General features: G+C 39.6%; 1 protein-coding gene across 1 annotated transcript in view; it reads left to right on the top strand.

Annotated features, from left to right (window-relative positions):
* LOC128697432 (chromatin target of PRMT1 protein) overlaps nt 1-13775 on the top strand; it is a 98691-nt gene that overhangs the window by 38902 nt on the left and 46014 nt on the right. The window contains exon 3 of the mRNA XM_053789094.2: nt 9529-9688. Within this exon, the coding sequence (XP_053645069.1) occupies nt 9529-9688 (160 nt within the window). The remainder of the gene's footprint in view (nt 1-9528; nt 9689-13775) is intronic.

Consider the following 13775-nt stretch of genomic DNA (forward strand, 5'->3'; position numbering starts at 1 on the left):
TCTCTCTCCTTCTTCTCTCTTCTTCTTCTCTCTCTCTTCTCTCTCTTCTCTCTTCTCTCTCTCTTCTCTCTCTCTTCTCTCTCTCTCTCTCTCTCTCTCTCTCTCTCTCTCTCTCTCTCTCTCTCTCTCTCTCTCTCTCTCTCTCTCTCTCTCTCTCTCTCACTCTCACTCTCTCACTCTCTCTCTCTCTCTCTCTCTCTCTCTCTCTCTCTCTCTCTCTCTCTCTCTCTCTCTCTCTCTGTCTTCTCTCTTCTCTTCTCTCTCTCTCTCTCTCTCTCTCTCTCTCTCTCTCTCTCTCTCTCTCTCTCTCTCTCTCTCTCTCTCTCTCTCTCTCTCTCTCTCTCTCTCTCTCTCTCTCTCTCTCTCTCTCTCTCTCTCTCTCTCTCTCTCTCTCTCTCTCTCTCTTTCTCTCTCTCTCTCTCTCTCTCTCTCTCTCTCTCTCTCTCTCTCTCTCTCTCTCTCTCTCTCTCTCTCTCTCTCTCTCTCTCTCTCTCCACTTCTCTCTTCTCCATTTGCATATACGCTTACTATAACCCACTTTTCACATCCAACCTTTATTTTACTCCACATAATCCTTGAATTGATACATTTATACTCCCTCCTTTTCTGCCATGGCTTATCCTTCAACATTATTGCTGCTCCTTTAGCTCTAACTCTATTTGAAACCCCTGACCTGATCCCATTTACTTCTCTCCACTGAAACTCTCCCACCCCCTTCAGCTTTGTTTCACTTAAAGCCAGGACATCCAGCTTTTTCTTATTCTTAGCATGGACAATCATTTCTTTCTTATCATTCGCACAACATCCATGCACATTCAGACATCCCACTTTGACAATTTTCTTCTTCTTTTTAGTAATCTTTACAGGAAAAGGGGTTACTAGCCCATTGTTCCCGGCATTTTAGTTGACTTTTACAACACGCATGGCTTAAAGAGGAAAGATTCTTATTCCACTTCCCCATGGATACAAAAGGAAAAGTAATAAGACCAAGAACTATTAAGATAAAATCGAAGAAGACTCAGATGAGTGTGTATAAATAAACGTGTACATGTATGTGTAGTGTGACTTAAGCGTAAGTAGAAGTAGCAAGATGTACCTGTAATCTTGCATATTTATGAGACAGACAAAAGACACCAGCAATCCTCCCATCATGTGAAACAATTACAGGCTCTCGTTTTACACTCAATTGGCAGGATGGTAGTACCTCCCTGGGTGGTTGCTGTCTACCAACCTACTACTATCGAATGCATTGCAGTAATAATCACCAACAGCAAATATAGGTTACCTGGGTAACCTATATTTGCTACTAGGAGTGTTACCTGAATAATTTAACACTCCTGGCTGTAAATATAGGTTATGTACGGTACCCTGTATTTGGTGCTAGGAGTGTTAAGTTACATCCTTGGGATGACTTAAGGATCTAATCAAGTATTGTCACATTCTAAGGGAAGACTGAAGGACCCTAATGTAAATAAGCCACTCAGCTTGGATTTGTGTTCAATCATATACTCAAGTTATTCAATTTCTGACATTTTTGTCTTGTATTTGTAATAAGTTGGAGTCATTACAAGGAATTTTATGTACTGTACACAGGATACATCTAGAGTTAATTGTTTTTAGTAATTCACTAATAAGACAGTTGCCTAGTTTGTTTTGGGTAATAAGGTACAATTACAGGGATTGCAACCAATCATAAGACAGCATGGTAGAAATTATATCTAGAGCACCTGAACACAAAAAATCTTTTAGATATGCACAAGAGTCTTAGCATTTTTCTGGCACGTTCAATATCATAACCATAATATTAACTTGGAAGTGCTTCCACAATACAGTGGACCCCCGCATAACGATTACCTCCGAATGCGACCAATTATGTAAGTGTATTTATGTAAGTGCGTTTGTACGTGTATGTTTGGGGGTCTGAAATGGACTAATCTACTTCACAATATTCCTTATGGGAAAAAATTCGGTCAGTACTGGCACCTGAACATACTACTGGAATGAAAAAAGTTCGTTAACCGGGGGTCCACTGTACTTGTATTAACCCATTGAGGGTCGAGAGGCCCTCTCCTAAACTTGTTCTCAGGGTCGAAAATTTTTCAGAAAAAAAAAATTATTTTTTCATATGAAATGATAGAGAATCTTTTCCCAATCATAATGACACCAAAAGTATGAAATTTGATGGAAAACTTTCAGAATTATGCTCGCGAAGTTAGTGGTCTCGCCGATGCGTAAACATCGGCGATTTCGCCAACTTTGAGCCCTATTTTCGGCCAATTCCTGTGTACTATTCGACAAAAATCATATCTATTTCGCTAGAACTCCAATTTTCTATCGAATGAGTACAAGAAACCACCCATTTACCAATTTAAACTATCCAATAATGTGGTTAGAAATTGGCAATTTTGTCAATTTCACACAAATTTCAGAAGATGCCAATTTCCAAATAGGCTCCATAATAAACAAGACAGACATTCCTGGCACTAAAATAACAAGTTCTCTGTTCATTAGTCATATCCCCAGGCTCCTCTTATATTTCTTTTGCTTTCCACTTTGAATTTTTATTCTTACAAAAAATAGAAGATTTACTGTTATGCAGACTACTGCATTAGTGTAGAAAAGGTATAAATAATATCAGCGTACTTGTGAAAGAATATTAGACTCCCCAGTTGATGTGTATTGCACGCTCGGCATGATTTGTTTACTTTTGAACTTTGGTAAAATTCGAACATTTCTGCTATTTTGAGCTCAGTTTCAAGGTACTTTTCATTGTGAAACCAATCAAAATCATTTCAGTTTCTATAATATGTCTTCCATTCTATAAAATGAGACCAGGAAAACTAGAATACAACAATAAATACCATACGAAAATACAGTGCAAAGTCGCTGTTTTAATCCAAAAACACGGTCAAAGTTTTTTTTTCTCATTGCGCACTGTGTGCTGCAGGATTTTTTTTATACTGCGCACACTGACCACATAGACCCATTCTTTCATACGTAGACCTACCAGCTTTCTCTCACTAGATTTGAAGGTGCTAGAATTTAGGCGTTCTAATATGTCAATAACCCTGGTGCGTAAGCTGTACTAGTACATTGAAAACCCTGACACGGTTAAAACGATCCTTCAGTCTGTTATAATTGCATTGTGACGAAACTAAAGCATCACCCAAGCAAAGTTTGTTGCTTTGGCTATCCTTGCTCTGAATGCACTCGGTACTGCACCTTCCTTTGTCCCTCCACCAAATTTGTTGTATATACACCTACCATCCGACTTACGACCACTCGGTTTACGACCGTGTTTTTTATGCCAAATTTCTGGGAAATAAACAACTATTTGTTTTGTACACAGTGTTTATCCTAAACCTTACAGTATAAAATACAGTACTAACAACATAAAGAGTAAAGTAAAACATGAAATACCAAAATAAAACAATAAAATAGTCATTACAAACATGTTTTGATATTCAGTAGTAAAGTTCGACTTACGACCGGTTTCTCGGAACCGAACTCGGTCGCAAGTCGGATGGTAGGTGTATATACTACATGTATATATATATATATATATTTGTAGTAGGTTGGTAGACAGCAACCACCCAGGGAGGTACTACCGTTCTGCCAAGTGAGTGTAAAACGAAAGCCTGTAATTCTTTTACATGATGGTAGGATTGCTGGTGTCTTTTGTCTGTCACATAAATGTGCAAGATTACAGGTACGTCTTGCTACTTCTACTTACACTTAGGTCACACTACACGTTTATTTATACACACTCCTCTGAGTTTTCTTGGATTTTATCTTAGTTCTTGTTCTAATTACTTTCCCTTTTATATCCATGGGGAAGTGGAATAAGAATCTTTACTCCGTAAACCATGCGTGTTGTAAAAGTCAACTAAAATGCCGGGAACAATGGGCTAGTAACCCCTTTTCCTGTAATAATTACTAAAAAGAATAAGAAAAAAATTGTCTAAGTGGGAAGTCTGAATGTGAGTGGATGTTGTGCGAATGATAAGAAAGAGATGATTGTGGATGTTAGGAATGAGAAGAAGCTGGATGTCCTGGCTTTAAGTGAAACAAAGCTGAAGGGGGTGGGTGAAAGAGAGAAGTATAGAGGAGAGAGAGAGATTTTGGGAAATGTTGAGTGAATGCGTGGGGAGTTTTGAACCAAGTGTGAGAGTACTTGTGGTTGGGGATTTTAATGCTAAAGTGGGTAAAAAATGTTGTGGAGGGAGTAGTAGGTAAATTTGGGGTGCCAGGGGTAAATGAAAATGGGGAGCCTTTAATTGAGCTATGTGTAGAAAGAGGTTTGGTAATAAGCGATACATATTTTTTGAAAAAGAGGATAAAAAAATATACAAGGTATGATGTAGCACGTAATGAAAGTCGTTTGTTATATTATGTATTGGTGGATAAAAGGTTGATGGGTAGGCTCCAGGATGTACACGTTTATAGAGGGCAGCTGATATATCGGATCATTATCTAGTTGTAGCTACAGTTAGAGTAAGAGGTAGATGGGGTAAGAGGAAAATAGCAACAAGAAGTAAGAGGGAGGTGAAAGTGTATAAACTAAGGGAGGAGGAAGTTTGGGTGAAATATAAGCAGCTATTGGCAGAAAGGTGGGCTGGTGCAGGTATGAGTAGTAGGGGGGGTTGAAGAGGGTTGGAATAGTTTTAAAAATGCAGTATTAGAATATGGGGCAGAAGTTTGTGGTTATAGGAGGGTGGGTGCAGGAGGAAAGAGGAGTGATTGGTGGAATGATGAAGTAAAGGGTGTGATAAAAGAGAAAAAGGTAGCTTATGAGAGGTATTTACAAAGCAGAAGTGTTATAAGAAGAGAAGAGTATATGGAGAGTAAAAGAAAGGTGAAAAGAGTGGTGAGAGAGTGCAAAAGGAGAGTGGATGATAGAGTGGGAGAGGTACTGTCAAGAAATTTTAATGAAAATAAGAAAAAATTTTGGAGCGAGTTCAATAAGTTAAGAAAGCCGAGGGAACAAATGAATTTGTCAGTTAAAAACAGAGTAGGGGAGTTAGTAGATGGAGAGATGGAGGTTTTGGGTTGAGGGCGAGAATATTTTGAGGAACTTTTAAATGTCGACGAAGAAAGGGAGGCGGTAATTTCATGCACTGGACATGGAGGTATACCATCTTTTAGGAGTGAAGAAGAGCAGGATGCGAGTGTGGGGGAGGTGCGTGAGGCATTACGTAGAACGAAAGGGGGTAAAGGAGCTGGAACTGACGGGGTCATGACAGAAATGTTAAAACCAGGGGGGGACATAGTGTTGGAATGGTTGATATTTTTGTCTAATAAATGTATGAAAGAGGGGAAGGTACCTAGGGATTGGCAGAGAGCGTGTATAGTCCCTTTATATAAAGGAAAGGGGGACAAGAGAGATTGTAAAAATTATAGAGGAATAAGTTTACTGAGTATACCAGGAAAAGTGTACATTAGGGTTATTATTGAAGGAATTAACCTTTAAACGGTCCAAACGTATATATACGTTCATGTGCGTAGCACCCCAAATGTATATATACGTTTTCTTTGTCATTCATTCAACATTGCCACAAAAGCCTGAGTCACCTCGACATGAGAGAATGGGTGTGTGCACTCACTGTGTTCCATATTAAAATAATAGGGGGATGCCTGGGTACCATATGCTCTTTTTTCCTTTTAAAAGAAAAGATTTCTTTTTTCCTCAAAAAATTTGGGGCGCTACGCGAGTGAACGTATATATACGTTTGGACCATTTAAGGGTTAAAAGGTAAGACAAAATGTAGAATTGCGGATGAGCAAGGAGGTTTTAGAGTGGGTAGGGGATGTGTAGATCAAGTGTTTACATTGAAGCATATATGTGAGCAGTATTTAGATAAAGGTAGGGAAGTTTTTATTGCATTTATGGATTTAGAAAAGGCATATGATAGAGTGGATAGGGGAGCAATGTGGCAGATGTTGCAAGTACATGTATATGGAATAGGTGGTAAGTTACTAAATGCTGTAAAGAGTTTTTATGAGGATAGTGAGGCTCAGGTTAGGGTGTGTAGAAGAGAGGAAGACTATTTCCCAGTAAAAGTAGGTCTTAGACAGGGATGTGTAATGCCACCGTGGTTGTTTAATATATTTATAGATGGGGTTGTAAAAGAAGTAAATGCTAGGGTGTTCGGGAGAGGGGTGGGATTAAATTATGGGGAATCAAATTCAAAATGGAAAGTGATAGTTACTTTTTGCTGATGATACTGTGCTTATGGGAGATTCTAAAGAAAAATTGCAAAGGTTAGTGGACGAATTTGGGAGTGTGTGTAAAGGTAGAAAGTTGAAAGTGAACATTGATAAGAGTAAGGTGATGAGAGTATCAAATGATTTAGATAAAGAAAAATTGGATATCAAATTGGGGAGGAGTATGGAAGAAGTGAATGTTTTCAGATATTTGGGAGTTGATGTGTCAATGGATGGATTTATGAAGGATGAGGTTAATCATAGAATTGATGAAGGAAAAAAGGTGAGTGGTGCATTGAGGTATATGTGGAGGCAAAAAATGTTTTCTATGGAGACAAAGAAGGGAATATATGAAAGTATAATGGTACTCATATGGGTGTGAAGCTTGGGTTGTAAATGCTGCAGCGAGGATTCGGTTGGAGGCAGTGGAGATGTCCTGCCTAAGGGCAATGTGTGGTGTAAATATTATGCAGAAAATTCAGAGTGTGGAAATTAGGAGTAGGTGTGGAGTTAATAAAAGTATTAGTCAGAGGGCTGAAGAGGGGTTGTTGAGGTGGTTTGGTCATTTAGAGAGAATGGATCAAAGTCGAATGACATGGAGAGTGTATAAATCTGTAGGGGAAGGAAGGCGGGGTAGGGGTCGTCCTCGAAAAAATTGGAGGGAGGGGATAAAGGAGGTTTTGTGGGGGAAGGGCTTGGACTTCCAGCAAGCATACGTGAGCGTGTTAAATAGGAGTGAATGGAGACGAATGGTATTTGGGACCTGACGAGCTGTTGGAGTGTGAGCAGGGTACTATTTAGTGGAGGGATTCAGGGACACCAGTTATTTTTATATAGCTGGACTTGAGTCCTGGAAATGGGAAGTACAGTGCCTGCACTTTAAAGGAGGGGTTTGGGATATTGGCAGTTTGGAGGGATATGTTGTGTATCTTTATACGTATATGCTTCTAAACTGTTGTATTCTGAGCACCTCTGCATAAACTGTGATTGTGTGAGTTGAATGATGAAAACATTTTTTCTTTTTTGGGTTCCCCTGCCTTGGTGGGAGACGGCCGACTTGTTGAAAAAAAAATGTGTGTGTGTGCGCGTGTGCGCGTGCGTGCGTGTGTGTGCGCGTGCGTGTGTGCGTGCGTGCTACTTGTCTCACACCTTAGCTTCATGAAGAGGATCTCAGTGTGAGGTCAGTAAAACTCCGTTTCAATTACTGTTTTGTCTCCACGTGAATTTGGTTGTCTCGTTGGTACATGGTTATTACCCTTGTTTTTGGATTTCCTTTCTCAAGGAAAGTTCCTTGTGCTGGTTAACCCATAAATGGTTCAAACGTATATATACGTTCTTACCGCTAGTCCCCCAAACGTAAATATATGTTTTATTTTTCCTGCCTCCAAATTTGGCACAATTGGCCTGAGATGCCTGGTCAGCATAGAATGGGTCTTAACACTCGGTGTGCACCATATTAAAAAAAATCTGGGACTACTTAGTACCTTGTGGGGGTGCCAGTTATATTAAGCACCAGCTGGAGCAAACAGTGGGGCAAACACCAAGGATTCACTGATGTAATGTCATATTAACACTCCCCTTTTAAGAGGAAAATTATGTTAACCCCAAGTTTAGGGTCTCTGTCTATTTCTGTCTGTCTATATCTGTCTGTCTCACAGGTACACACAAATACAATTATACATAGTGTAAATTACCTAGGATAATCTAAAAAATCTGAAGTGCTATACTGTGCTTGTAGATGTTTAAGAATACCTGTTGGTTCACAGCAGCTCTCTGAGACAGACAGAGAGACAAGCAGAGAGATGGAAATGACAAGCAGACAGAGAAATAAGACAGAGAGACAGATAATCAGAGATACAAGCTCATCAAATGTCATCCCTTATCTCTGCATCTTCACTGGCACCCATCAAATGTCATAGCTTATCTCCTCTTATCTCTGCACCCTCACTGGAGCCCATCAAATGTCTCATATCTGATCGTATCACTGCCCTCCCGGATGCTTGTCACTGAACATTCGTCTTACAAATTGCTTCAAGGGAATTTCTTCCTTCTTCTTCTTCTGTACTCCCGTGTATCCAAAACATTGCTGGGACCTATAAATACTTTGTATATATTCCTAGACAATAGTAAATGACCAAAGCAAGTGTAAATGTCCACCTGTCAATGTGTTTGTGACAATTTGAGAACAATTTCAATACCTCATATTAGTGTGAGAACAAAGATTGGTTATGAAATGACAAGAACTACAATAAGTTGTAATTATCAGAACATAAAAATTATATAAAATAATATAAAAATGAGAAAAAATGGTATATCTGCAACACTTCTTTATTTTTTCAAAATATTAGGGGCACTGGGGTAGTGAACGTATATATACGTTTGGACCATTTACAGGTTAAAGGCTCTTGTTCCAAGGAACTGGAGCTACCTTCTCTTTCCTCAAATCAAACCTGCTTTCTTCAGATTCCCCATGCACTCTATGATGCCTTTGAGTTTAGTGCATTTCCATAAATGCAGTAATAATGTTGGGAGGTATGTGTGAGAAACTGGGAAACTTGCTGTGGCAGTTCATTCATGTGTGTTTTTAATGTTAGAGTAGAACTTGCACATTGATAAATAATGGCAGCATTCAGATAGATACATTAGAATTATGTTTAGTGGTTATTTTTTACAATTTAATTTTTTTTTTTTTTATGGATTTTGAAATACAGTATATCTGTCTTGTTTGGAATGATTTGTATATGGGAAACTTAATTGTATGCATTAGATTGATTGCTTTTCAGGATCAAACTTTCATCCCATTCTGCACGCTCATCACATGGCAGTATTATTATGGCACCTTCAGGTACCAAGATTGCTGATATATAAATACTATATATATAGTGCCTGTACACTGAAGGCTTGTGGAAAGAGAAGTGGCACCATACCATATTAAGATATAACATCAAGGAGAGGCCTTCATTAGCATTCAGCATGGAAAGGGCTCCTATTAATGGAAAGTGGTTGTATTGTCACCAAAAGAGGCAATTAGATGTCCAATTTGTAACTAATTAAACAGAGTAAAAAATCACTCCAGTACCTGGGTATTTTGTACACACAGTTTATGTATGGGTAATGTGGCATCTGTGGCTGGGTTTGTTTTATATGGGGCTCTCAGAGAGGGAGTTGATACATAGTCCCAAGCAGTGCATGTTGGGGGGGACAATGGCACTGTCCCTAGTAAAGGGCTGAGAAGAAAACCCAAGAGCAAGTCAGCAAGAAGATATGCTCAGCTGTGGGTGGTCTTATGACCTGAATGTGACCACCAGACTGGTCCTACTGCAGATTCACGGTGCTGCGTCAGGAGAAGCCAACGGGTCAAGGTCAAGCAGCCTTGGGTTTAGAGGACAGACGGCAACAGACTCAAGCATCACGACGCAATCAACGGTTAGCAGCACAAATGGAGCGTCGACCTGCAGTTGTAGCAGCTTTGAAGCTAAAGAAGGTAAGAGTTTGTGGTAAGAGTACTATATATGATCATACAGTGGACCCCCGGTTATTGGCCGTAATCCGTTCCAGAAGGTCGGCCGATAACCGAAATGGCTGAAAACCGAATTAACATTTCCTATAAGAATTAATTGAAATACAATTAATCCACTCCAGACAAAAATATTCACACAAAAAAAAATATTTTTTTTAACAATTATGTAAGTATTACATACCTTCATTGAAGGCTAATGCTGACTTCTGGAAGATAGGGAAGAGGAAAGAGGGAGGAGTTAGTGTTTGGAAGGGGAATCCCCCTGCATAAAGACTTAAGGTAGCAAAGCCTTCTCTGGGGTAACTTCCCTTCTTTGTCTTTTAATGCCACTAGGACCAGCTTGAGAGTCAGTGGACCCCTGTCTCACAAAATAACTGCCCAGAGTGCTCTGTTTCTGGCATCTTTAAGATTTCCCTGAAGTGGGACAGGGTTTTGTCACTAAACATGTTGCAGATATGGCTTGTTTCAGCTTTGTCAGGGTGGTGTTTCTCTACAAAAGCTTGCCTTACAACACTGTGTGTGCCACTACGCTTCTTAAATCTTTTAAACCATCCTTTGCTGGCCATAAATTCACAAACTGCAGCACTTGTTCCAGGCATTTTCTTTGCAAGATCCTCATGCAACTGCCTTGCCTTCTCATAAGTAATAGACTCCACAACATTGTCTCCTACTAATTCTTTTTTCTTAATCCACAATAATAATTTTTCCATCTCTTCCATTTTTGGTTGCCTTTGTTTAGTTAGAAAAGTTACTCCTTTTGCAACATTAGCGTCTTTGTTTTGTTCTTTCTTTGCCAGGATGGATGTAATTGTTGATTTATTCTTGCTGTACATCCTGGCAAGTTCCACCACCTTCATACCACTCAAAATTTTCTATCACTTCATGCTTAAATTCCATGGTGTTTCTCACTTTCTTTACCACAGGAACTTTCTTTAGAGCCATGGTTACTTATTTCACAGTTGCACTGCAAAAACCCACTAAAGTCAATGCAAAACAAGCAAAACGTCTGGATGTATGAGCAGAAGCGTCCTCAGCCACCGAGAAACAAAGCCAAACTGATGTGTAGGCGGCCCCAGCCAGTGGAATGATGCGTCCCAAATGGCTGATAACCAAATTAACGGCCGATAACCGGGCGTCGAAAAACCGGCCAATAACCGAGTTGGCCGATGACATAACCGGCCGATAACTGGGGGTCCACTGTATTTAATAAAAAGTCAAACTAATGAATGCATTACAAAATACTAGTACATGTAATTCTTTATTTTAAAAGAAATTTTTAGCACTTTTTTCCCATAAAAGCAAGGGGGGGCTCTAGTGTAAAAGCATTCATCTTCACTATTACCTGGCTGTCTCAGGAAGTACAGACATCACAATGCAAAGGACCCACCTAATCATATTCCCACATACAGCTAGCCAACCTTTTTCCCAAAATCCATTCATAGATATAACCTTGCTCACACTCTGCATGTCAAATCCCAAATATCACCTACCCCCTCACTTAACCTAACAAATTTGCACATTCCAGCTCCCCTACTGCTCAAAACCACCATCACATCTTCCTTTCAGTTCAATTTCTCCTACACAATCGTCCATCCACCCTGGATTTATGAATCCTTCTGGTCTGCCTGTCTTGCTTTTATAATTTCTTAATGGCAAAAACCATCTCAATAATTCTGTGAAGCCAACAAGACTGGAAAATGTACTTTACCTTTATTTATTTATTTATTTATTTATTTTCAATTTGTGCACACATACAGAGGTACAAAAAAATACAGATAAGAGCAGTATGCCAAAGCCACTTATACTATGCATAGCATTACGGGCTGGCTTAAAATTAACTTAAGATTAACTAAGCAATGATTATTATTATTATTATAATCAAAAAGAAGCGCTAAGCCACAAGGACTATACAGCGCTGCTACTAAGCAATGATGAAATCAGTGATAAAACATTAATGTAAACAGATAACTATAAAGCACAAGTGAGTATTACAAAGACAGGTCATATGGTTGCATTCAGTTAGGTAGTGATTCTGTTAGGTAGTGTATTTAAAAAATAATAAGTTAGATTGGGTTTTAGGTTTAACATTTATGTGATATAATTGTGAGAAACATTTAAGATATACAATTTATAATGTTCAGTTATTCAGTATTTATTTGGTTTTGGGTGAGTAAGTAATCTTTGAGAAGAGACTTGAATTTATAAACAGGTTGTGTTTCTTTTATATTTACAGGTAATGAATTCCAGATTTTAGGGCCTTTTATGTGCATTGAGTTTTTGCATAGTGTGAGATGGACACGAGGAACATCAAAGAGTGATCTGTGCCTTGTGTTATGGTCATGTGTTCTGTTGAGGTTGGCAAGGAGATGTTTGAGGGGAGGGTTAATATCAGAGTTAAGTGTTCTATGTATGTAATAGGTGCAGTAATAAGTATGGATGTTTTGTATGGTGAGTAGGTTTAGTGTATTGAATATTGGTGGAGTGTGCTGCCTGTAGTGAGAATTTGTTATCATTCTAACCTTATTTTCATAAATGATGATCTGGTGTGAAATATAACAGTATCGAAGACAGTTCAGATCACAAATTATTACACCAACTTAGAGTTCTGTTTTGCTTGCACCAACTCCTACCTTATCCTAACTCTGCACACCCCTGCCTCTTACTCATTCTTAACTTTTGCACATTTCTACTTTCATGCATTCCCCCCTTCATCTGTGTGTGACCCTTATGGGTTTAGCATTTAATTTATATTAATAATAAACATTGGACTTAAAAAAGCCAATGATACCATGCACATGCACTGTCCCAGACCCAGACTCATGGAGCTCAGTGTTTATCAAGAACTGCAAGAAATGCCAGTATTATATGGAGAGGGAGCCTGGCCATGGGTCATCCCACAGTTCTTAAAAACAACAGATATATATAGCCCCACTCCACAAAGGTGGCAGCAGTGCAATAGCAAAGAATTATAGACAGTAGCACTTAACATCACACATTATAAAATATCTTTGAAAAGGTTCTAGGATTAAGATTGTCATCCATTTGGATTCCCAACAGTTGCAACTACTGGACCACTATAACATGTTCCTGGATGCACTGGAGTACATACGGAGCCAGTCACGGCATTATGCTGGGTGAGCCCACTGGCATAATGCCAGGATGAAAATCAAAGGCCTCCCTTACAGGGAGGTCTCTTTTTGTCTGTGCATTATGCCGGGTAGCAGCCGTTAGAATGATATCACGGCCTGCTGCCACACTCCACAGTGACTCCTCAGTGCTCATGTGGCTGCCGTGATGAGAGGAAGTGTTGAACTTTTGTATTTCATCCGCCCCATCTTTTGTCCGGTGTTCCCTTTGGCTTTGGGGCTATACATGTTTGATTATAAGTAAAATGAAGTCTTTAACACCTGAAACTATAGGTTAAATCATAGGGCTTCACAAAGTTGGGCACCAGACGAAAGAAATAGACGAGAATTTTGGTGTGTGAGAGCGTTCAGTGAGGAACTGAGTGCAGTGTTTCAGGGCTGGTGGCAGTGTTGAGTTACCATCTGCCAAACCTCGGCCTGGCCCCTCGAAGAAGACATCTGTTCATACCTTAACTGTGTTAAAGAAGCAGTTAGAGAGTACACCTAAGATAACTGCTAGAGAATTGAAAGAAAAGAACCCACATCTCTCAGAAGTGTCTGTAAGAACTGTTAACAGACGTGTGTGAGAACTGGTCTACAGTAGTCACTGCCAGGTTAAGAAACCGATCCTCTCCAAGCCACAGAAGACATGTAGGCTGGATTATGCATAGAAATATCTTCAATGGAGTCTTCAACAGTGGCCTGAAGTACTTTGGAGTGATGAAGCAATCTTCACTGTCACCTGTAACCGTGGTGAACATGTGTACCGGCCAAGAGGTAGTGACCCGCTAGACCCACAGCTGCACCTGTGGGACCACCAAACAGCCAGACTCACTCATGGTTTGGGGGTGTTTCAGTGCTCAGAGTGTTGGTGAACTCATTGTGCCTCCTAAAAACCAGTATATGAACCAGTGTAATTACCTGAA

Source organism: Cherax quadricarinatus, chromosome 31, assembly GCF_038502225.1.
Source record: "Cherax quadricarinatus isolate ZL_2023a chromosome 31, ASM3850222v1, whole genome shotgun sequence".
NCBI classification, from domain to species: Eukaryota; Metazoa; Arthropoda; class Malacostraca; order Decapoda; family Parastacidae; genus Cherax; species Cherax quadricarinatus.